Source organism: Oncorhynchus nerka, linkage group LG20, assembly GCF_034236695.1.
Source record: "Oncorhynchus nerka isolate Pitt River linkage group LG20, Oner_Uvic_2.0, whole genome shotgun sequence".
In the NCBI taxonomy this organism is placed as follows: Eukaryota; Metazoa; Chordata; class Actinopteri; order Salmoniformes; family Salmonidae; genus Oncorhynchus; species Oncorhynchus nerka.
Window position 1 is genome coordinate 22428057 of NC_088415.1, and position 23157 is coordinate 22451213.

The window sequence follows — 23157 nt, forward strand, 5'->3', positions numbered from 1 at the left end:
CTTTTTTTATTGATCTATTGACTATGACATTTCAAATCGCCCAGCAGTGCTATCTGCAGAGTTAGCTCCAGGTAAATGTTGCAATTCTTCAGCCATTCCTGGACCTGCGAGCAATGTATGGACATTACCATAACAAATGATCTAATGATTCTGTCTCTTCGCAGCAAAATCTGCAGAGCTAGGATGGCTGTACCCCTCGTATATATAACATTGCAAGAATTATGTATAATATTTTAATTTGAAAAACTCTAAGTTATGAATCCAGCGTTATTTTGCACATCAGTTCTTAAACCATGTGCCATAGAATCGATACGTCAGAAATCTCTTCCCAACTATTTTGCAATCTATATGGTAAATGTTGTCAATTTATTCATCCTTAAATGAAACTGGTGTACTTTTTATTCATCACAATTTTCTTTAACCTTTCTAGCGCAGGCGTTCCGCCAGCAGAACCCCTCGAAAACATTTCGCTGAAAAGGCAGCGCACGAAATTCAAAAATATTTTGGGGAAAATGTAACTTTCACACATTAACAAGTCCAATACAGCAAATGAAAGATAAACATCTTGTTAATCTACCCATCGTGTCGGATTTCAAACATGCTTTACAGCAAAAGCACAACATATGATTATGTTAGGTCACAGCCAAGTCAAAAAAACACACAGCCATTTTTCCAGCCAAAGATAGGAGTCACAAAAAGCAGAAATATAGATCAAATTAATCACTAACCTTTGATGATCATCAAATGACACTCATAGGACATCATGTTACACAATACATGTATGTTTTGTTCGATAATGTGCATACTTATATCCAAAAATCTCAGTTTACATTGGCGCCTTATGTGCAGTAATGTTTTGATTCCATAACATTCCATAACATTTTGCAGAAATACTCATAATAAACATTGATAAAAGATACAACTGTTATTCACAGAATTAAAGACAGACTTCTCCTTAATGCAACCGCTGTGTCAGATTTCAAAACAACTTTACGGAAAAAGCATAATCTGACAACGGCGCTCAGAGCACGATCCAGCCAGAGACATATCCGCCATTTTGGAGTCAACAGAAGTTAGAAATAACACCATAAATATTCACTTACCTTTGATGTTCTTCATCAGAAGGCAGTTCCAGGAATCCCAGTTCGACAATAAATGACTGATTTGTTCCATAAAGTTCCATAAAGTCCATCATTTATGTCCAAATATCCACTTGTTGTTAGCGTGTTCAGCCCACTAATTCATCTTCATGAGGCGCGAGCACTTCGTCCAGACAAAAACTTGAAAAGTTCCGTTACAGGTCGTAGAAACAAGTCAAACGATGTATGGAATCAATCGTTAGGATGTTTTTAACATAAAACATCAATAATGTTCCAACCGGAGAATTCCTATGTATGAAGAAAAGCACTGGAACGAGAGGTAACTCTGTCGGGAGCGCGCGTCACGAGCCTGAGACACTCTGCCAGACCACTGACTCAAACAGGTCTCATGAGCCCCTCCTTTATAGTAGAATCCTCATTCAAGTCTCTAAAGACGGTTGACATCTAGTGGAAGCCGTAGGAAGTCCAACGTTATCCATATCCCACTGTGTATTCGGTAGGCCAAGCTTTGAAAAACTACAAACCTCAGATGTCCCACTTCCTGGTTGGATTTTTCTCAGGTTTTCACCTGACATATGAGTTATGTTATACTCACAGACATCATTCAAACAGTTTTAGAAATGCCAGAGTGTTTTCTATCCAATACTAATAATAATATGCATATATTAGCATCTGTGACAGAGTAGGAGGCAGTTCACTCTGGGCACGCTATTCATCCAAAAGTGAAAATGCTGCCCCCTATCCCAATTCTTTAATGCAGGGCCAACAGTTCCTTACTTTTTCCCCCTTTCACTTGCCTCTTCCATTTTCCGGTAATACTGCAATAAGTTGGTTGTCATTTTGAGTAAAGCAGACATTTCCATATAATTTTGTTAGCTGCGTGTGTGACATAAGTCAACTAGTCCTATTTTTTTATATTATTTACAAAGATTATACTTAATCATTTTTTAATTTGTAATTTGTTGTATTATTTGTTCTGTATTTTCTGGTGGATTAAACTGAAATTGCAACCAACTTTCTATGGCTTGTTTTAAAAATAGCAATATTTTATTATTTTTCAAATAACCTAAAGTGAGAGCTTGTAATGTGAATAAAGGGAAAAATGCCATTCTTGAACATTGGGTGAGTCATTCATACTAATCTGCTAGAGAACCAGTTTGGATTTAAGTATAAATTGTGTATGACTGATGCCTTTAGTGAGATGTCAAATGCTTTAATATTTAATCATTTCTGCCCTCCGAACTCATATTCATTATATAAATTGGCCTGTTTAATTTTGTCTAGCTTGCCGTTCCAAATAAAATGGAACATTTTTGGCTCATATATTTTAAAAAACAGGTCGCTGGTTATAGACAAGACCATAAGCAAATAGGTAAACTGGGATATGACTAAAGCGTTCATCAGGGTGATTTTTCCACAAATAGAGAGGTATTTTTTCTATCTATTTTTGCTAACTTTCTATGAAAATATATTGCAGTTAGATAATTTATTTATTTTGGGATATATATACCGAGTACTGTATGTCCACATCACCGTTAAACTATTTAATTGCTAAACTACACGGTAATGAAAAGTTGTATTTTTTCAGTGATCCAATACGTAATATAGTACACTTATCATAATTTGGTTGCAATCAAAGAGGTTAGAAAAAGTATCCAGATCCTCTATGAGGCTGTGAAGGGATCTAAATAGTGGATTTAAAAGAAAACATTAATCATCAGCGTACAATGGCACCTTTATTTTTAACCCCTAGATTTCTAGCCCCTTGATATTATTGTTGGATCTGATTTTAATTGCTAACATTTCAATGGCCATAGTAAATAGATATGCCGATAGTGGACAACCTTGTTTAACTCCTCTTGACAGTTTAATACTTTCTGAGAAGTAGCCATTATTTACTATTTTACACCTGGAGTTACAATGTATAACTTTAACCCATTGTATAAGAGATTTTCCAAAATTGAAATATTCCAGGCATTTGTATATAAATTCCAGTTGTACTTTATCAAAAGCCTTTTCATAGTCAGATATGAATACCAGGCCTAGTTTCCCAGTTTTTCAATTGTGTTCCATTGTTTCCAGTATTGGCCTAATATTATATCCAATGTATCGTCCATGTAAAAAACCTGTCTGATTAGGATGAATAATATCCAACAATAACCTTTTCATCCAATGCGCTATGCATTTTTAAGGTGCCTCCAATTGTTTTTGGACTCAATCTTTATATTTACCACTTGGATCCTGTTTCAGTAATAATGAAATCAGACCTAGTTGAGTATCTGATAATCTACCATTTTTATAGGAGTGGTTAAACATGCTAATAACGGTCCTCTGACTGTATCAAAAAAGTTTTGGTATACTTCCACGGGTATGCCATCCAGCCCTGGAGTTTTCCCGGACTTACATGCTTTAATTACATCAAGAACTTCTTTCTCTGTAATTTGCCCTTCAAAGGAGTCTTTCTGTACAGCTGTTAATTTTACATTATTAATATTTTTTTAAATCATAACATTTACTTCAGTTAGTTGAGATGGAGGAGACTGAAATGAAAACATCTGCTTAAAGTACTTTGCTTCGTCTTTCAATGTATCATTTGGGGAATCATGGGTGACTCCATCTTTTGCAACAAATGTCAATAAATTATTATTGGTAGCATTTCTATGTTGAAGATTAAAAAATAATTTTGTTAATTTCTCTCCATATTCCATCCAGTTCACTTTATTTGTTATAATATCTAACACTTGATCTTTCTTGAATAAGTTCCTCCATTTCTTTTTGTTTTACCTCTAACTTATTCTGTGCCTCTATGGTACAGTGTTATTGATATCCTTCCATTTCCTTTTGTTAATATGGACTCTTTTGACCTAAATTGCTTTTGTTTTAGAGATGATTACTGAATTGCATGGCCTCTAATGGCACATTTAAAAGTATCACATGCAATAAGGGGATCTGCTGTACATATATTATGTCAGAAAAAGTCAGTTATAAGTTCTTCTGTCCTAGTTAAAAACAAATTACCATCCAATAGGCTTTGATTAAATTTCCAATATCCTCACCCATGTGGAAATTCTGTAAGAGCAATATATATGCCAATTATTTGGGGTCCAACCGCATTATGTCCCTTATCAACACTAAACTTTTGGTGTCAGAGAGAATGACATAAGAAAGTAATCAAGATGATTAGCTTGATTGAGCCTCCGCCATGTATATCTCACTAGGTCCGGATATTTAAGCCTTCATATATCCACTAGTTGCAATATATCCATGACATTCGTGATTTCCTTAAGTGCATGAGGGTGATCTAATATGTAGTGAGATTTCCTTCTCGGCCAATTGAAGTATTTAATACAATATTATAATCTCCTACCATAATAATAGAGTATTGTATTGTTTGTAGGTTTGATAATTTATTATATACATTTTCAAAGAAGCGATGATCATCATTATTTGGTCCGTAAAGATTAATGAGCCATATCTGTTTATGGTCCAATAATACATTTGAAATAATCTACCTTGCAGATCTGTTTGGGCAATGTGCACATTCAGATCAAAATTATTGTTCATTAATTTCATGGCCCCTTTTGAGTTTCTATGTCCATGGGAGAGGTATATTTCACTCTCCCCCCAGTCCTTTTTCCACACAACTTTATCTAAAATTTTGAATGAGTTTCCTGTAAACAATAGATATTATATTCCTTCTCTTTTAGCCAGGTAAATACTGATCGTCTTTTCTTATTATCTGCTAAGCCATTACAATTAGAACTAGCTATACTTATTTCACCATTTACCATAATGAGATTCAAGTCTCAATTCTATATATCATAATATATGTTTGTAAACTTACTATTAAAAAGTACCATAGTGTTTGAGTGTCCATATTGAGTGTCGATATTTGCATTGCTACTAAGTAAACCTCCAATTGTTCTCCACTATTCCACCCGCTAATCCACCCCATCCCAAATGGGGTTGTCATCCCATTGACTGGCAAAACACCCACCGTCCCCCCCGGATCCCAGGGCCAGTAGAAGTTAGCATTGTTCACTCTGTCAGCCCACTCAGTGTCCTTGCGTGACTCTCTGTATCAGCCATTGTGTCAGTGTCATGACTCATGGTTTGTTGTGTGAGAGTGTCCGTCTGTGTGTGTGTATCCCGCTTAGATGACTGAGGTTAAAAGTGTTGAAATCCTCTATTCATGGGCAGCCCAATGTAACACACAGACACACACACACACACACACACACACACTGAAACAGCTCCCTCAGGGGAGGTGGTTGTAAGACAGTAAACTGGGGATGTGGTTGTGGGAGACTGGGAGCGTGATGCAATGCTTTGGCAGCCATGTTTTCCCAGACAGTCTCACCAGGAGTTAGTTAGAGTTACAGTCAGAGTTCTCAGTCTTATGGGGGAGTATCTGTTCTACCACAGTATCACCAACGGTTTACTGTTACTCTGTCCACCACAGTGACTATGTCTAAAGATTGTATGGGCTGCTCCTGTAATGTTTCCCTTTCTGCGCCACATTTTTATTTAGTCAGCTTACAGTTGGGAAATCAGTCATTCTAGCATATTCTTTGAGCATAAACAGTAATATGAAGTATATGTTATGTGGATAGACTAGCCAGTAAAATACAGTAATGTGTTCTATGTTTGTAATACTGCAGGTAATAAAGGCAGTTGTCTGCGAGGATCAATCTGCGAAGAGTAGTTAAGATGGACTGCAACACGGTATACAGTATGGTCTGAAACAGTGGGTTTGAACCAATAATGTTAATGTTTACGGTATGACCTGAACACCTGACCATGATAGAAATCTGGAGGCAGGATCCTTGAAGGATCTTTATCCAAATGATCAGTGTATCTCCACAAGAGCCCAACCAATTCATAAATTCCTGTCAAGACTATCTGGAGCATTGTAGAGGTCTTTAGAGATCCTTTATTGTGGAATGTGTTTTGAGATCAGGAAATCTCCTGATGTTATTGTACTGTACTTTGCTCCCCTCATCATGACTCATTCACAGAGGAGTGACGGGTGAAAATGAGCAGCACGGCAGCTAACGCTATCGCTAACACCAGACATGATAACACCCGTTAACACCAGAGAGAGAGAGAGATGTCCCAGATACATGGTGATAATTACTGTACCTACCAAGGAGAGCTTGGAGGTGTGTGCATGTGTGTGTGTGTGTGTCACAATTGAATCTAAAGGCTTAAAAATGTGACTCATTTTGGGATAAGCTAGTTGAAGGTCAAAAACTTTGTGTTACCAAACACTTACATCAATCACCCTGTTGGTCTTATACAAATCAAATCAAATCAAATGTTATTGGTCACATACACATGGTTAGCAGATATTAATGCAAGTGTAGCGAAATGCTTGTGCTTCTAGTTCCGACCATGCAGTAATAACTAACAAGTAATCTAACAATTTCACAACAACTACCTTATACACACAAGTGTGAAGGAATGAATAAGAATATGTACATATAAATATATGGATGAGCGATGGCCCAACGGCATAGGCAAGATGCAGTAGATGGTATAGAGTACAGTATATACATATGAGATGAGTAATGTAGGGTATGTAAACATTATATAAAGTGGCATTGTTTTAAGTGACTAGTGATACATTTATTATATCCAATATTTAATTATTAAAGTGTCTAGAGATTTGAGTCAGTATGTTGACATCAGCCACTCAATGTTAGTGATGGCCTTGAGATAGAAGTTGTTTTTTAGTCTCTCGGTCCCAGCTTTGATGCACCTGTACTGAACTCGCCTTCTGGATGATAGCGGGGTGAACAGGCAGTGGCTCAGGTGGTTGTTGTGCTTAATGTTCTTTATGGCCTTCCTGTGACATCTGGTGGTGTAGGTGTCCTGGAGAGCAGGCAGTTTGCCCCCGGTGATGCGTTGTGCAGACCTCACTACCCTCTGGAGAGTCTTGCGGTTGTAGGTGGAGCAGTTGCCATACCAGGCGGTGACACAGCCCGACAAGGATGCTCTCGATTGTGCATCTGTAAAAGTTTGTGAGTCTTTTTGGTGACAAGCCAAATTTCTTCAGCCTCCTGACGTTGAAGAGGCGCTGCTGCGCCTTCTCCACGATGCTGTCTGTGTGGGTGGACCATTTCAGTTTGTCCATGATGTGTACGCAGAGGAACTTGAAACTTTCCACCTTCTCCACTACTGTCCTGTCAACGTGGATAGGGGGGTGCTCCCTCTGCTGTTTCCTGAAGTCCACCATCATCTCCTTTGTTTTGTTGACGTTGAGTGTGAGGTTATTTTCCTGACACCACACTCCGAGGGCCCTCACCTCCTCCCTATAGGCCGTCTCGTTGTTGTTGGTAATCAAGCCTACCACTGTAGTATCGTCTGCAAAGTTGGAGGCGTGCATGGCCACGCAGTCATGGGTGAACAGGGAGTACAGGAGAGGGCTGAGAACGTACCCTTGTCGTGCCCCAGTGTTGAGGATCAGCGGGGTGGAGATGTTGTTTCCTACCCTCACCACCTGGGGGCGGCCTGTCAGAAAGTCCAGGACCCAGTTGCACAAGGCGGGGTCGAGTCCCAGGGTCTCAAGCTTCATGACGAGTTTGGAGGGTACTATGGTGTTAAAATGCTGAGCTGTAGTCGATGAACAGCATTCTCACTTAGGTATGCCTCTTGTCCAGATGGGTTAGGGCAGTGTGCAGGGTGATTGCGATTGCGTCGTCTGTGGACCTATTGGGGCGGTAAGCAAATTGGAGTGGGTCTAGGGTGTCAGGTAGGGTGGAGGTGATATGATCCTTGGCTAGTCTCTCAAAGCACTTCATGATGACGGAAGTGAGTGCTACGGGGCGATAGTCGTTTAGCTCAGTTACCTTAGCTTTCTTGGGAACAGGAACAATGGTGGCCCTCTTGAAGCATGTGGGAACAGCAGACTGGGATAGAAATTGACTTAATATGTCCGTAAACACACCAGCCAGCTGGTCTGCGCATGCTCTGAGGACGCAGCTAGGGATGCCGTCTAGGCCGTCAGCCTTGCGAGGGTTAACACTTTTAAATGTTTTACTCACGTTGGCTGCGGATCTGGGTTCTTGGTGAATTTATAACTGTTTGCTTTTATATGGTAATATAAGGGTAAGTTACACACTATTTCCTCGTTTCTCACTTTAGCTTGGAAGCACAATGTTTGTGTATCTCAGCTGTCAATCACATGAATACTTATGAATACTTTTCTTAATGTAGACCCACCCCCTCCCCTCTCACCCAGATCAAGTGGAAGCACAGTTTTTATGTGTGATAGATCTGCAGCTAGCTCGAGCCAGGCTAATAACCCACGGAGGGGTCACAGCGACCTCAGGACAGCCAGGGAAATGATCACTCTGCGAGGCATGATGCCAAGATGACAGGAACCCCTGGAGCCTCTAGAGGTTGCCCTTAGACACTGATCTATGACCAGTTTTTCCACCCCCAAGTCTAGTCTTGAACATGAGTGGGGGGGGGGGGGGACAAAGCTGACCTCAGATCAGCCCATAGGAGCAACCTCCTCTTTGTGTCTCCATGGTAGGATTTTGTAAACTAGCTAGCTACGCTACACTGGGAGTTGATGGTAGATTGCTTTTGCCTGGGAGTCAGAGATAGCTATCTCTGTGGTTGTGTTTCCGTGGTGATTGGATAAATACTCTCTCTGCATGGCTCCTTAGAGGAAGGCTGGGAGAAGCAAGGTCAAGGTTGAAATTATGTGTGAGAGCATGCTTCTGATCATAATATGACAAAGGAATTTCAAATACTGTAGGGACAATAGGCTACTGGAGGAATGGGAGTATAGGCTGGCTCCCTCGCTGTAGATTTGCTCTCTCTCTCACCCTCACTACCCTCTCTTCCCCGTATTCATATTCTCCCCTGTTGATCCCTCTCTTCCCCATCTTCATATTCTCCCCTGTTGATCCCTCTCTTCCCCATCTTCATATTCTCCCCTGTTGATCCCTCTCTTCCCCATCTTCATATTCTCCCCTGTTGATCTCTCTCTTCCCTGTCTTCATATTCTCCCCTGTTGATCTCTCTCTTCCCCATCTTCATATTCTCCCCTGTTGATCCCTCTCTTCCCCGTCTTCATATTCTCCCCTGTTGATCCCTCTCTTCCCCGTCTTCATATTCTCCCTGTTGATCCCTCTCTTCCCCGTCTTCATATTCTCCCCTGTTGATCTCTCTCTTCCCCATCTTCATATTCTCCCCTGTTGATCCCTCTCTTCCCGTCTTCATATTCTCCCCTGTTGATCCCTCTCTTCCCCGTCTTCATATTCTCCCCTGTTGATCCCTCTCTTCCCCGTCTTCATATTCTCCCCTGTTGATCTCTCTCTTCCCCATCTTCATATTCTCCCCTGTTGATCCCTCTCTTCCCCGTCTTCATATTCTCCCCTGTTGATCCCTCTCTTCCCCGTCTTCATATTCTCCCCTGTTGATCCCTCTCTTCCCCGTCTTCATATTCTCCCCTGTTGATCTCTCTCTTCCCGTCTTCATATTCTCCCCTGTTGATCCCTCTCTTCCCGTCTTCATATTCTCCCCTGTTGATCCCTCTCTTCCCCGTCTTCATATTCTCCCCTGTTGATCCCTCTCTTCCCCGTCTTCATATTCTCCCCTGTTGATCCCTCTCTTCCCCGTCTTCATATTCTCCCCTGTTGATCCCTCTCTTTCCCATCTTCATATTCTCCCCTGTTGATCCCTCTCTTCCCCGTCTTCATATTCTCCCCTGTTGATCCCTCCCTTCCCCGTCTTCATATTCTCCCCTGTTGATCCCTCTCTTCCCCGTCTTCATATTCTCCCCTGTTGATCTCTCTCTTCCCCGTCTTCATATTCTCCCCTGTTGATCCCTCTCTTCCCCGTCTTCATATTCTCCCCTGTTGATCCCTCTCTTCCCCGTCTTCATATTCTCCCCTGTTGATCCCTCTCTTCCCCGTCTTCATATTCTCCCCTGTTGATCCCTCTCTTCCCGTCTTCATATTCTCCCCTGTTGATCCCTCTCTTCCCCGTCTTCATATTCTCCCCTGTTGATCCCTCTCTTCCCGTCTTCATATTCTCCCCTGTTGATCCCTCTCTTCCCCGTCTTCATATTCTCCCCTGTTGATCCCTCTCTTCCCCGTCTTCATATTCTCCCCTGTTGATCCCTCTCTTCCCCGTCTTCATATTCTCCCCTGTTGATCCCTCTCTTCCCCATCTTCATATTCTCCCCTGTTGATCTCTCTCTTCCCGTCTTCATATTCTCCCCTGTTGATCCCTCTCTTCCCCATCTTCATATTCTCCCCTGTTGATCCCTCTCTTCCCGTCTTCATATTCTCCCCTGTTGATCCCTCTCTTCCCCATCTTCATATTCTCCCCTGTTGATCCCTCTCTTCCCCGTCTTCATATTCTCCCCTGTTGATCCCTCTCTTCCCGTCTTCATATTCTCCCCTGTTGATCCCTCTCTTCCCCGTCTTCATATTCTCCCCTGTTGATCTCTCTCTTCCCCATCTTCATATTCTCCCTGTTGATCCCTCTCTTCCCCGTCTTCATATTCTCCCCTGTTGATCCCTCTCTTCCCGTCTTCATATTCTCCCCTGTTGATCCCTCTCTTCCCGTCTTCATATTCTCCCCTGTTGATCTCTCTCTTCCCCGTCTTCATATTCTCCCCTGTTGATCCCTCTCTTCCCGTCTTCATATTCTCCCCTGTTGATCCCTCTCTTCCCCGTCTTCATATTCTCCCCTGTTGATCCCTCTCTTCCCCGTCTTCATATTCTCCCCTGTTGATCCCTCTCTTCCCCGTCTTCATATTCTCCCCTGTTGATCCCTCTCTTTCCCATCTTCATATTCTCCCCTGTTGATCCCTCTCTTCCCGTCTTCATATTCTCCCCTGTTGATCCCTCCCTTCCCCGTCTTCATATTCTCCCCTGTTGATCCCTCTCTTCCCCGTCTTCATATTCTCCCCTGTTGATCTCTCTCTTCCCCGTCTTCATATTCTCCCCTGTTGATCCCTCTCTTCCCGTCTTCATATTCTCCCCTGTTGATCCCTCTCTTCCCGTCTTCATATTCTCCCCTGTTGATCCCTCTCTTCCCCGTCTTCATATTCTCCCCTGTTGATCCCTCTCTTCCCGTCTTCATATTCTCCCTGTTGATCCCTCTCTTCCCCGTCTTCATATTCTCCCCTGTTGATCCCTCTCTTCCCCGTCTTCATATTCTCCCCTGTTGATCCCTCTCTTCCCCGTCTTCATATTCTCCCCTGTTGATCCCTCTCTTCCCCGTCTTCATATTCTCCCCTGTTGATCCCTCTCTTCCCCGTCTTCATATTCTCCCCTGTTGATCCCTCTCTTCCCCATCTTCATATTCTCCCCTGTTGATCTCTCTCTTCCCCGTCTTCATATTCTCCCTGTTGATCCCTCTCTTCCCCATCTTCATATTCTCCCCTGTTGATCCCTCTCTTCCCGTCTTCATATTCTCCCCTGTTGATCCCTCTCTTCCCCATCTTCATATTCTCCCCTGTTGATCTCTCTCTTCCCCGTTTTCATATTCTCCCCTGTTGATCTCTCTCTTCCCCGTCTTCATATTCTCCCCTGTTGATCCCTCTCTTCCCCATCTTCATATTCTCCCTGTTGATCTCTCTCTTCCCCGTCTTCATATTCTCCCCTGTTGATCCCTCTCTTCCCCGTCTTCATATTCTCCCCTGTTGATCCCTCTCTTCCCCATCTTCATATTCTCCCCTGTTGATCTCTCTCTTCCCCATCTTCATATTCTCCCCTGTTGATCTCTCTCTTCCCCGTCTTCATATTCTCCCCTGTTGATCCCTCTCTTCCCCGTCTTCATATTCTCCCCTGTTGATCCCTCTCTTCCCCGTCTTCATATTCTCCCCTGTTGATCCCTCTCTTCCCCGTCTTCATATTCTCCCCTGTTGATCCCTCTCTTCCCCGTCTTCATATTCTCCCCTGTTGATCTCTCTCTTCCCCGTCTTCATATTCTCCCCTGTTGATCCCTCTCTTCCCCGTCTTCATATTCTCCCCTGTTGATCCCTCTCTTCCCCGTCTTCATATTCTCCCCTGTTGATCCCTCTCTTCCCCGTCTTCATATTCTCCCCTGTTGATCCCTCTCTTCCCGTCTTCATATTCTCCCCTGTTGATCCCTCTCTTCCCCGTCTTCATATTCTCCCCTGTTGATCCCTCTCTTCCCCGTCTTCATATTCTCCCCTGTTGATCCCTCTCTTCCCCGTCTTCATATTCTCCCCTGTTGATCCCTCTCTTCCCCGTCTTCATATTCTCCCCTGTTGATCCCTCTCTTCCCCGTCTTCATATTCTCCCCTGTTGATCCCTCTCTTCCCCGTCTTCATATTCTCCCCTGTTGATCCCTCTCTTCCCCGTCTTCATATTCTCCCCTGTTGATCCCTCTCTTCCCCGTCTTCATATTCTCCCCTGTTGATCCCTCTCTTCCCCGTCTTCATATTCTCCCCTGTTGATCCCTCTCTTCCCCGTCTTCATATTCTCCCCTGTTGATCCCTCTCTTCCCCATCTTCATATTCTCCCCTGTTGATCCCTCTCTTCCCCATCTTCATATTCTCCCCTGTTGACCCCTCTCTTTCCTGCTTATTGTTCTCTCACGTTACATTTGAGTAATTTAGCAGATGCTCTTATACAGAGCAATTTACAGGAGCAGTTAGGGTTAAATGCCTTGTTCAAGGGGACATCGACAGATTTTGTACGGAGTCTGCTCGGGGATTTCGATTACTCGCCCAACGCTCTTAACCACTAGGCTACCTTCTCCTTGACGATGTACCACTCCTCTCTGACTCTCTTTATACTGTAGCTCTCTCGCTCTCAGTCTCACTTGAGTCCTGGAAGAACTACTCAGGTTTCAGAGTACACATACAGATACAGGCCTGTAGCTCAGAGAGGTACTGACTGAAGAGCCCTCTATATAAAACCTGACCCCAAACTGAGTGGAGGGAATGTGTCTCTCTCAATTATATCTAAATCTTGAGCTCAAGAGGAATATATGCAGGCACTTATCCCTCTTTCCTTCTCTCTCTTTGCCCACAGATCTCCCCCCTGAGTGGACCGTTGGAGGGGGGCACCCTGCTCACGGTACAGGGCAGGAACATGGGCCGCAGGGCTGATGTGGTGAAGGTCTCCATCGGGATGGTTCCATGTAAAATCTTGCCCTACCGATACACCGTCTCTGTACAGTAAGTACCTTTCTTATGATTGATTGATTGATTCATTAATTGGTTGATACATGCATTCATTTATTCAGTGACTTTGTGCACAGGTGTCAGAAGTTCACAAACAAAAAATGTTGTTAATTGGTTTGAATCATATTATAAACTGGGTGGTTCGAGCCCTGAATGCTGATTAGCTGACAGCCGTGGTATATCAGACCGTATACCATAGGTATGACAAAACATTTATTTTTACTGCTCTAATTTGGTAACCAGTTTATAATAGCAACACGGCACGAGGGGGTGTGGTATATGGCCAATATACCACGGTTAAGGGCTGTGTCCAGGAGCTCTGCAATGCGTCGTGCCTAAGAACTGCCCATATTATATATATTTTTTTGCCTTAACCTCCCTTATCTCACCTCATTTGCTCACATCGTATATAGACTTATTTTTCTACTGTATTATTGACTGTATGTTTGTTTTACTCCATGTGTAGCTCTGTGTCGTTGTATGTGTCAAACTGCTTTGCTTTATCTTGGCCAGGTCGCAATTGTAAATGAGAACTTGTTCTCAACTTGCCTACCTGGTTAAATAAAGGTGAAATAAAAAAATTAATAAAAAATAATATTGGCCATATACCACACCCCCTCGTGCCTTATTGCTTAAATATAGAACGCCTTTATAGAACATTACTATTCGCTTTAAACCGTTCCATTCACATAAAGGAGATAATTCAAGGCCACAACATTATCACCAAGGATACAGCAGAACCCTGGGTTAAACCCTGCACATAGTATTCCATGGAAACACCGTAACTCTAGAACCACATAAAAACTTCCATACCAATTTCCATAATGTTCCATGGATGGAAATGTTTATCTGGTCCCTCTCCACTGGAGCCAATCAGGCTGTATTAGAATACAGACCCGTTGTGGGCTAACCCGCAGGTCTTACCTGGCTGTCACTACTCAAGCTCTTGTTTGAGGCCCACAGGTTAAGTCTTATGCTGTCACAGCCTGCAGCTGAGTGACTCATCCACACCTTTATCTCCTCCTGTCTGGACTATTGTAATGCCCTTTTTGTTGGCACATCTGCTAGGTGTCTAAACAGGCTACAATATGTCCAGAACTGTGCTGCATGTGTCCTCACCCACACCTCCCCCGTGAGCACATCACGCCAGCGCTGTTCAGCCTCCACTGGCTCCCCATGAGCCTATGCTTTGACTTTAAAATCCTGGATCACACCTACCAAGCTATTCACAACTCTGGACCCAAGTACCTGTCTGACCTCATGCTACCCTCCTGCCCCACACGCACCCTTCACTCCTCCAGGTCCATCTCCCTTAAGCAGCCCCACAGCAGACTAAAAACTATGGGTGGCAGGGCTTTCAGTTGTGTGTCTCCTCGTCTGTGGAACACACTTCCAGTCACTGTCAGGGATGCAGAGTCTCTGGGCTCGTTTAAGGAACAGCTAAAGACTGAGCTGTTCAGAAAATAACCTCTGTTAATTCAGTTCTACTGTCATCCGGATCTGACGACACTGTATATAGCTTTGATTGTTGTCTGTGTTCTGTGTTATGAATTATTACTATTACTACATACGTCTCACACACTCTCCCAAACACACACACACGCTCCAGATCGCTCCAAACTCAGCGAATCAGATTTCACACCCAGTATGACCTCACCCTGCTTGCTCGTCCTTCATTGATTCCCTGAGCTGGTTGTTATGACTGCTAAATGTTTCCTCCTTGGAGGGAGTGGTGCTGACAAATCAAAACATGTCAGTGTGTCTGACAGCAGATTCACTCACTGAATAGACACACACACCGGTGACCTCGCTGCGGCCATGGCTGTTGAGACAGGTGTCCGTTCGTGTGCTGAGAGGTCAAGGGGTCAGAGCTGTGAGCCAGAGGGACTTGTGCTGCTCTGGAGAGAGAGAGTTGAAGTCAGAACGTGTTCATTAATAATGTGGGTTAGGTAGGGGCACCTCATTAAGTGTAGTACATTTACATGACCCACTCTGGACACGTCTCTTGGTTTAAGAGTAGAAGTTCAAGCTGCCTACTTTCTACCCAATCCTTCATCACTCTTTCATGTCTCTTTTGCGTCCTGGTTGGCTTCTCTCTCTCTCTCTCTCTCTCTCTCTCTCTCTCTCTCTCTCTCTCTCTCTCTCTCTCTCTATCGCACACACTCACACACGCACGCACGCACGCACGCACACACACACACACACCGTCTTCACCAGGCTCAGTTGCTGATTATCCTGGTCCTCCTCTCTCGGTAAATATCCAGAGACATTGCCCATGGAGTCAAAACATCCCCCACTGGAAGCTAAAATATTTCCTTTCTTGGCGGTGAAGGAATGTAGTACGAGGGTCAGTCAGTGCTGTGCCTTACTGGCTGGCTGCCTTACAGCCTGGCTGCCTTACTGCCTGGCTGCCTTACTGCTTCACTGCCTAGATGCCTTACTGCCTGGCTGTCCTACTGCCTTACTGCCTGGCTTGGTGGCTGGTTTTTACAGAGACAGGGTGGGCTCTGCACGGGATTAGACTGCATCAACAACACCAGTCACCTTTGACACAGCTACAGTATCTACTGTAATAATACAGACTTGGATGGACTTCATTAGTTAGATTTCATATTTATCAACTTGATCCATCTTAATGAGCTCAGGGATCCTCATCAGAACCAGTCCTTCAGCCCAACCCAGCCATACCGTGCCATACCCAGCCTTGTGCCCGGCCCCATTTCTGGTTCTGCCCTTTCTCTGTGGTACCTGCCTCACATTTATAAAAGGTTTAGACCCTCTTCAGAGGATTTAGCTTCCTGTTAGTCAGCGACTAAACCCCTGTTTGGGTTGCCAGGTAACCAGGACCACTATAGGACCTGCCACCTGACTAAATATACTGTCCCCACGTGCCCAACAAGAGGATGGTGGAGGGATGGGCTTTGAACCATGTGGGGTTGAGGTAGGGGGGGGTCATGATTCCCCCTTTGTTTATTTCTGTGGGGAGTCATTCGATCATAGCCTGGTCCCAGGTCTGTACTGTCTGCTTTAGCCAACTCCTCTGACTGGCAGGGCCAAAGCACATAGAGACACAGCACATACAGGCCTGGTCCCAGGTCTGTACTGTCTGCTTTAGCCAACTCCTCTGACTGGCAGGGCCAAAGCACATAGAGACACAGCACATACAGGCCTGGTCCCAGGTCTGTACTGTCTGCTTTAGCCAACTCCTCTGACTGGCAGGGCCAAAGCACATAGAGACACAGCACATACAGGCCTGGTCCCAGGTCTGTACTGTCTGCTTTAGCCAACTCCTCTGACTGGCAGGGCCAAAGCACATAGAGACACAGCACATACAGGCCTGGTCCCAGGTCTGTACTGTCTGCTTTAGCCAACTCCTCTGACTGGCAGGGCCAAAGCACATAGAGACACAGCACATACAGGCCTGGTCCCAGGTCTGTACTCTCTGCTTTAGCCAACTCCTCTGACTGGCAGGGCCAAAGCACATAGAGACACAGCACATACAGGCCTGGTCCCAGGTCTGTACTCTCTGCTTTAGCCAACTCCTCTGACTGGCAGGGCCAAAGCACATAGAGACACAGCACATACAGGCCTTCCAAAATGTTATCTGTGCGCCATCAATGTATGATTAATCCTACTGCATCCCTCTGGTCCCAATACTGTATGATGACATGAGGCTTAATTACAGCTATGAGGTGATAAAACAAACATCCAGTCAGCTCGTTGATCCCCTCTGTGGTTAACTGCATCTGGAACAGGGGGCTTTGAAGTCCCCCTCCACTGGGTTTAGTCAACACTGTACAGTACTGAGCATATACATTATTACTCCACTGGGTTTAGTCAACACTGTACAGTGCTGAGCATAGACATTATTACTCCACTGGGTTTAGTCAACACTGTACAGTACTGAGCATAGACATTATTACCCCACTGGGTTTAGTCAACACTGTACAGTACTGAGCATATACATTATTACTCCACTGGGTTTAGTCAACACTGTACAGTACTGAGCATAGACATTATTACTCCACTGGGTTTAGTCAGCACTGTACAGTACTGAACATATACATTATTACTCCACTGGGTTTAGTCAACACTGTACAGTACTGAGCATAGACATTATTACTCCACTGGGTTTAGTCAGCACTGTACAGTACTGAACATATACATTATTACTCCACTGGGTTTAGTCAACACTGTACAGTACTGAGCATAGACATTATTACTCCACTGGGTTTAGTCAACACTGTACAGTACTGAGCATAGACATTATTACTCCACTGGGTTTAGTCAACACTGTACAGTACTGAGCATAGACAGTATTACTCCACTGGGGTTTAGTCAACACTGTACAGTACTGAGCATAGACATTATTACTCCACTGGGTTTAGTCAACACTGTACAGTACTGAGCATAGACATTATTACTCCACTGGGTTTAGTCAACACTGTACAGTACTGAGCATAGACATTATTACTCCACTGTTTCAAGTGTTGGAAAAATGCAAAAATTCTCGAACTTATGGACCACCCCCCAGCCATCCTCACATACTGGACTTTCTATCGTATCAGATTTTTGTGCTTCATGATGCCCCTGAAACTCTTGACAAAGAAAAAAAATCATGATCCACACAGTTGACGCAGAAACATCCTTAAAGGCAGTTGCCAACAGGCTGAGATGTTCCAGTGGAGTTGGTGATGATTGTTAATGATGGTTCCTATTGAGCTTGTCCACAAGTCATCACAATGTTGTGTTATATCTACAGGCTGGTGTGTGTTACTGGGCAGACCTTTGATCCCACAAATGATGTCGTCAGAGTTACCGTGAACCAGAATGCAATGGGGGTGTCCAAAGAGGTCTTCTCATACTTGGTGAGTGTGTTCCTGTTGTCAACCCTCTCTATTTTTCTCTATTTAATCTATTTAATGACTCTGTCTTCTCTGTTTCTCTCCCTCATACTTTCCCTCATTTCCCATTTTCTCTGTCTCTGTCTCTCTCTTGCTCTCTTTTTCTCTCCCTCTCATTCGCTCTGTCTCTCTCTCCCTCTCATTCTCTCTCTCTCTCTCTCTATTCACTCTCTCTCTCTGTCTCTCTGTCTCTCTCTCCCGCTCATTCTCTCTGTCTCTTTCTTTTCCCTCTCTCTCTCACTCTCATTCTCTCTTCCTTCATCCTTTTTTCTCTCCTTACTCCCTGACCTGTCTTTACATTTTCTTCCTCCTACTTATTTATTTTGCTCGTAGTCTGTCTCTTGCTCGTTAAATCCACAATCTTTCCATCCTTTCTTTTCCCTCGTCTCTCCCCAGTCCCTGGTCCTTGTTCATACTGGGAAAGTGTTCCCAATGTGTCAGTTGAATGTTAGCAGATTTGTCTTCTGATATTCAGGAATGCAAATGTGTGGGAATCTTCAAACATTCATCAGAACTGAAAGTAAGCACTATTGCCATGCAGAACTCGGTGCCAGTAAAAACAAACATGGAGCTTGTTGAAATGTCCTCCTCTCTGAATTCATTACAAACTGAGGAGTCCGGCTGCTTCTTCTGCTGATTGACCTTGACCCACACAGTCTCCTATTGGATTAGGACTCTACACAGACTGGAAATACACAACTAAATCCTCTGTTTATTTTTGCTTATGGACAAAGAGTTTATTTTTAATTCAACTGGGATGTTGGAAAATTTCAGTCACTTTTAAGAAAGGCTTCTGCTTGTGAGTCATGATCTCAGAGATAAATAACAGACTTGGAGACAAGAGGGTGTTGAACATGCAAAACAACAAATGTTTTTTAGGCTTGTGGGAACCCCTTGCGGTCCCCTACCACTTTTTGGGTTGCTTCTCCAGGGTGTGAGGGAAAGAAAGGGAGAAAATGGATGAAGGGGATTCTGAGGAAAAGGGATAACGGTTCGGATCCAAACGGAGACAGGATGGGCACCTCCTCTGCACCTCCTTCCTCTGCACCTCGGGCCGGAAACATCTGCCTCCACCTTACACACACACACACACACACACACACACACACACACACACATACACACACACACACACAATAGACATCTCTGCTTGTTCACACACACACAGGAAGTGAATCCTGTCAGTGAGAATGAGAGGTCTTCCCTGGAGGCAAGGTTCACAGAGGGGAGAGAAGCTTCGGCAGTCTCCGGAATGCTGATGCTGTATAGCTGTATTGGGATATTTGTCTTAGCCCCAGGGACCTATCCTCCATCTGTGTGTGTGTGTGTGTGTGTGTGTGTGTGTGTGTGTGTGTGTGTGTGTGTGTGTGTGTGTGTGTGTGTGTGTGTGTGTGTGTGTGTGTGTGTGTGTGTGTGTGTTTCAAGTTTTATATTGTCACATGCACCAGTAGAGTGAAATGCTTAGCTTGCAAGCCCTAACCAACAGTGCTGTATCCATTATTAAAATAGTAGAACTAATAAGAAAAAAGAACAAAGAAAAAAAACAGAAGAAATAAGAGACCTATATACAGGGTAAATGTACAACTTGCAGCTACGCTTGAGCATTTCAGGTGTGTTTGTGTGTGTGTGTCACAGGAGGTTGATGGCACCTTAATTGGGGACGATGGGCTCATGATAATGACTGGAGTGGAATAAGTGGAATGGTATCAAATACGTTTGATGCCATTCCATTTGCTCCGTTTCAGCCTTTATTATGAGCCATGCTCCCCTCAGCAGCCTCCACTGGTGTCAAATCAACTCAAATCAAATGTATTGGTCACATACACATGTTTAGCAGATGTTATTGTGGGTGTAGTGAAATGCTTGTGCTTCTAGCTCCGACAGTGCAGTAATATCTAACAAGTAATATCTAACAGTTTCACAACAAATACCCAAAATACAGGTAAATCTAAGTGAGGAATGGATTAAGAATATATATACATATATGTCATAGCAGCATTGGAGTAAGATACAGTGACACAGTATAGAGTACAGTATGTACATATGAGATGGGTGATGCAATATTTACAAACAATTAAAGTGACTAAGATACCGTAGAATAGTATAGAGTACAGTTTATACATATGAGATGAGTAATGCGGCAGCGTAGCCTAGTGGTTAGAGCGTTGGACTAGTAACCGGAAGGTTGCGAGTTCAAACCCCCGAGCTGACAAGGTACAAATCTGTCGTTCTGCCCCTGAACAGGCAGTTAACCCACTGTTCCCAGGCCGTCATTGAAAATAAGAATGTGTTCTTAACTGACTTGCCTAGTTAAATAAAGGTAAAATAAAAAATAAAAAAATGCAAGATACGGGGACATTATTAAAGTGACTAGTATTTCATCTCCTTAAAGTGGCCAGTGATTCCTAATCTATATCTATAGGCAGCCGCCTCTGATGTGCTAGTGATGGCTATTTAGCAGTTTGATGGTCTTGAGATAGAAGCTGTTTTTCAGTCTCTCGGTCCCAGCTTTGATGCACCTGTACTGACCTCGCCTTCTGCTTGATAGTGGGGTGAACAGGCAGTGGTGGTTGATGTCCTTGATGATCTTTTTGGCCTTCCTATGGCATTGGGTGGTGTAAGTGTCCAGGAGGGTGGAAAGTTTGCCCCCGGTAATGTGTTGGTTAGACCGCACCACCCTCTGGAGAGCTTTGCAGTTGTGGGCGGTGCAGTTGCCGTACCAGGCGGTGACACAGCTCAACAGGATGCTCTCAATTGTGTATCTGTAAACGTTTGTGAGGGTTTTAGGTGTTAAGCCAAATTTCTTCAGCCTCCTGAGGTTGAAGAGGCGTTGTTGCGCCTTCTTCACCACACTGCCTGTGTGGGTGGAACATTTCAGTTTGTCAGTGATGTGGACGCCGAGGAACTTGAAGTTTTCCACCTTCTCCACTGCGGTCCCATCGATGTGGATGGAGGAATGCTCCCTCTGCTGTTTCCCGAAGTCCACGATCATCTCCATAGTTTTGTTGACATTGAGTGACACCACACTGACACCACACTCCCAGAGCCCTCACTTCCTCCCTGTAGGCTGTCTCATCGTTGTTTGTAATCAAGACTACTACTGTTGTGTCGTCTGCAAACTTGATGATTGAGTTGGAGGCGTGCTTGGCCATGCAGTCATGGTTGAACAGGGAGTACAGGAGGGGGCTTAGCACGCACACTTGTGAGGCCCCAGTGTTGAGGATCAACAAATAGGTGTTGTTTCCTACCTTCACAAACCTGGGGGCGACCTGTCAGGAAGTCCAGGACCCAGTTGCACAGGGAGGGGTTTCGACCCAGGGCCTCAAGCTTGATGATGAGCTTGGAGGGTACTTTGGTGTTGAATGCTGAGCTATAGTCAATGAACAGCATTCTTACATAGGTATGCCTCTTGTCCAGATGGGACAGGGCAGTGTTCATTGTGGTGGCAATTGGATTGTCTGTGGATCTATTGGGGCGGTAAGCAAATTGAAGTGGGTCTAGGGAGTCAGGTAAGGTGGAGGTTATATGATCCTTGATTCGTCTCTCAAAACATTTCATGATGAGAGAGGTGAGTGTTACGGAGTGATAGTCATTTAGTTCAGTTACCTTTGCTTTCTTAGGTACAGGGACAATGGTGGCCATCTTGAAGCATGTGGCGACAACAGACTGGGATAGGGAGAGATTGAATATATCTGTGAACACACCAGCCAGCTGGTCTGCACATGCTCTGAAGATGCGGCTAGGGATGCCATCTGGGCCGGCAGCCTTACGAGGGTTGAAATGCTTAAAAGTCTTACTTACATTGGAGAAGGAGAGCCCTGTATTTTCCTCAAAGCGAGTGAAAGTGTTCAGCCTGTGTGTGTGTGTGTTGCTTTATTACTATATGGCTGTACAGTGAAATATATCCTCCAGAAACCTGTCATATGTGGATGAGATGAACCCAAGACCTCAGTACAGAACAATACTAAATACTCCCCAAGGCTTCAGTTGAAATATGTTACAGTCAACTATTTATTTAGCTAGAGCTGAGGAAACCAAAAGTATGGACTACATAGAATGTATAGATGATTTGAATGATCCAATTATAGTTCCACTTTAACCACATTTCCATCCACAGTTTTTATGCGAGTAAAGTCATACCTTATGAAAGAAAATCACGACAACTATGATGGAAACAGGACGTTTCGGTACAATGTCGCCAGATTGTTTGTTTGTTCGACATCGTGTGCTCGTTTAGTGTCGGTAAAGTTAACTATGCGAGAAATGCGCAAATATTGATCTAATAACCATCATATTGAAGTAAACTTGGAGTCACGCGATGATATGGTATGTGGTCCTCCCACTACGACTCGGGAAACCATGCAGTTTATTAGGTTACATGTGAAAATGATAAACTTCACAAGGAGGTGAAAGTACACGGCGATGAGCTTGATGCTCCTTTCCAATAAATATTGAGGGTCTTACTCTAGTGACATCATGATGATTGATGATTGAATGCCGTTTGACTGTAGACTAGCCTACCCACACTGTTGTATCTGATAGCTGTTGGCTCGAGTGCATGTGCCCAGACCAGAGTAGACACATTTGCTATTTAACAGTTTTTGTGACAAAATGGTTCAAAATGCAATGGGAAACACATTGAACTTTAGATTTTTATTCGGTACGTGAAAACTTCAACCAAAAAGTACATTTTGTGTGCACTACGTCATCACGCTCGGATTTTTATCTGCATCATGTACATTTGGTGGGAACACACCACTGGTGTGAAAATTAGTATGTTTTCTTCATGCATATATTTGAATATTCACATGAAAATCTTTTGCTAATTGGATGGAAAGCGAGCTAATAAATGAAAAACAGCAGACTGCTGCCTCGCTCGGAGGTGTGTACAGTAGCAGAACAACAAAGCAGCCACATGGCACATTACCGTTTTTTTCAATTGCTAACAAGCATCGGTCAATACTGAAGTCAC

The 23157-nt window shown here is 43.8% G+C and overlaps 1 protein-coding gene across 1 annotated transcript in view; it reads left to right on the forward strand.

Annotated features, from left to right (window-relative positions):
- Positions 1 to 23157, forward strand: part of LOC115102076 (plexin-D1-like) — a 127305-nt gene that overhangs the window by 49842 nt on the left and 54306 nt on the right. The window contains exons 13-14 of the mRNA XM_029621637.2: positions 13130 to 13275; positions 18044 to 18149. Coding sequence (XP_029477497.1) covers positions 13130 to 13275; positions 18044 to 18149 — 252 coding nt within the window. The remainder of the gene's footprint in view (positions 1 to 13129; positions 13276 to 18043; positions 18150 to 23157) is intronic.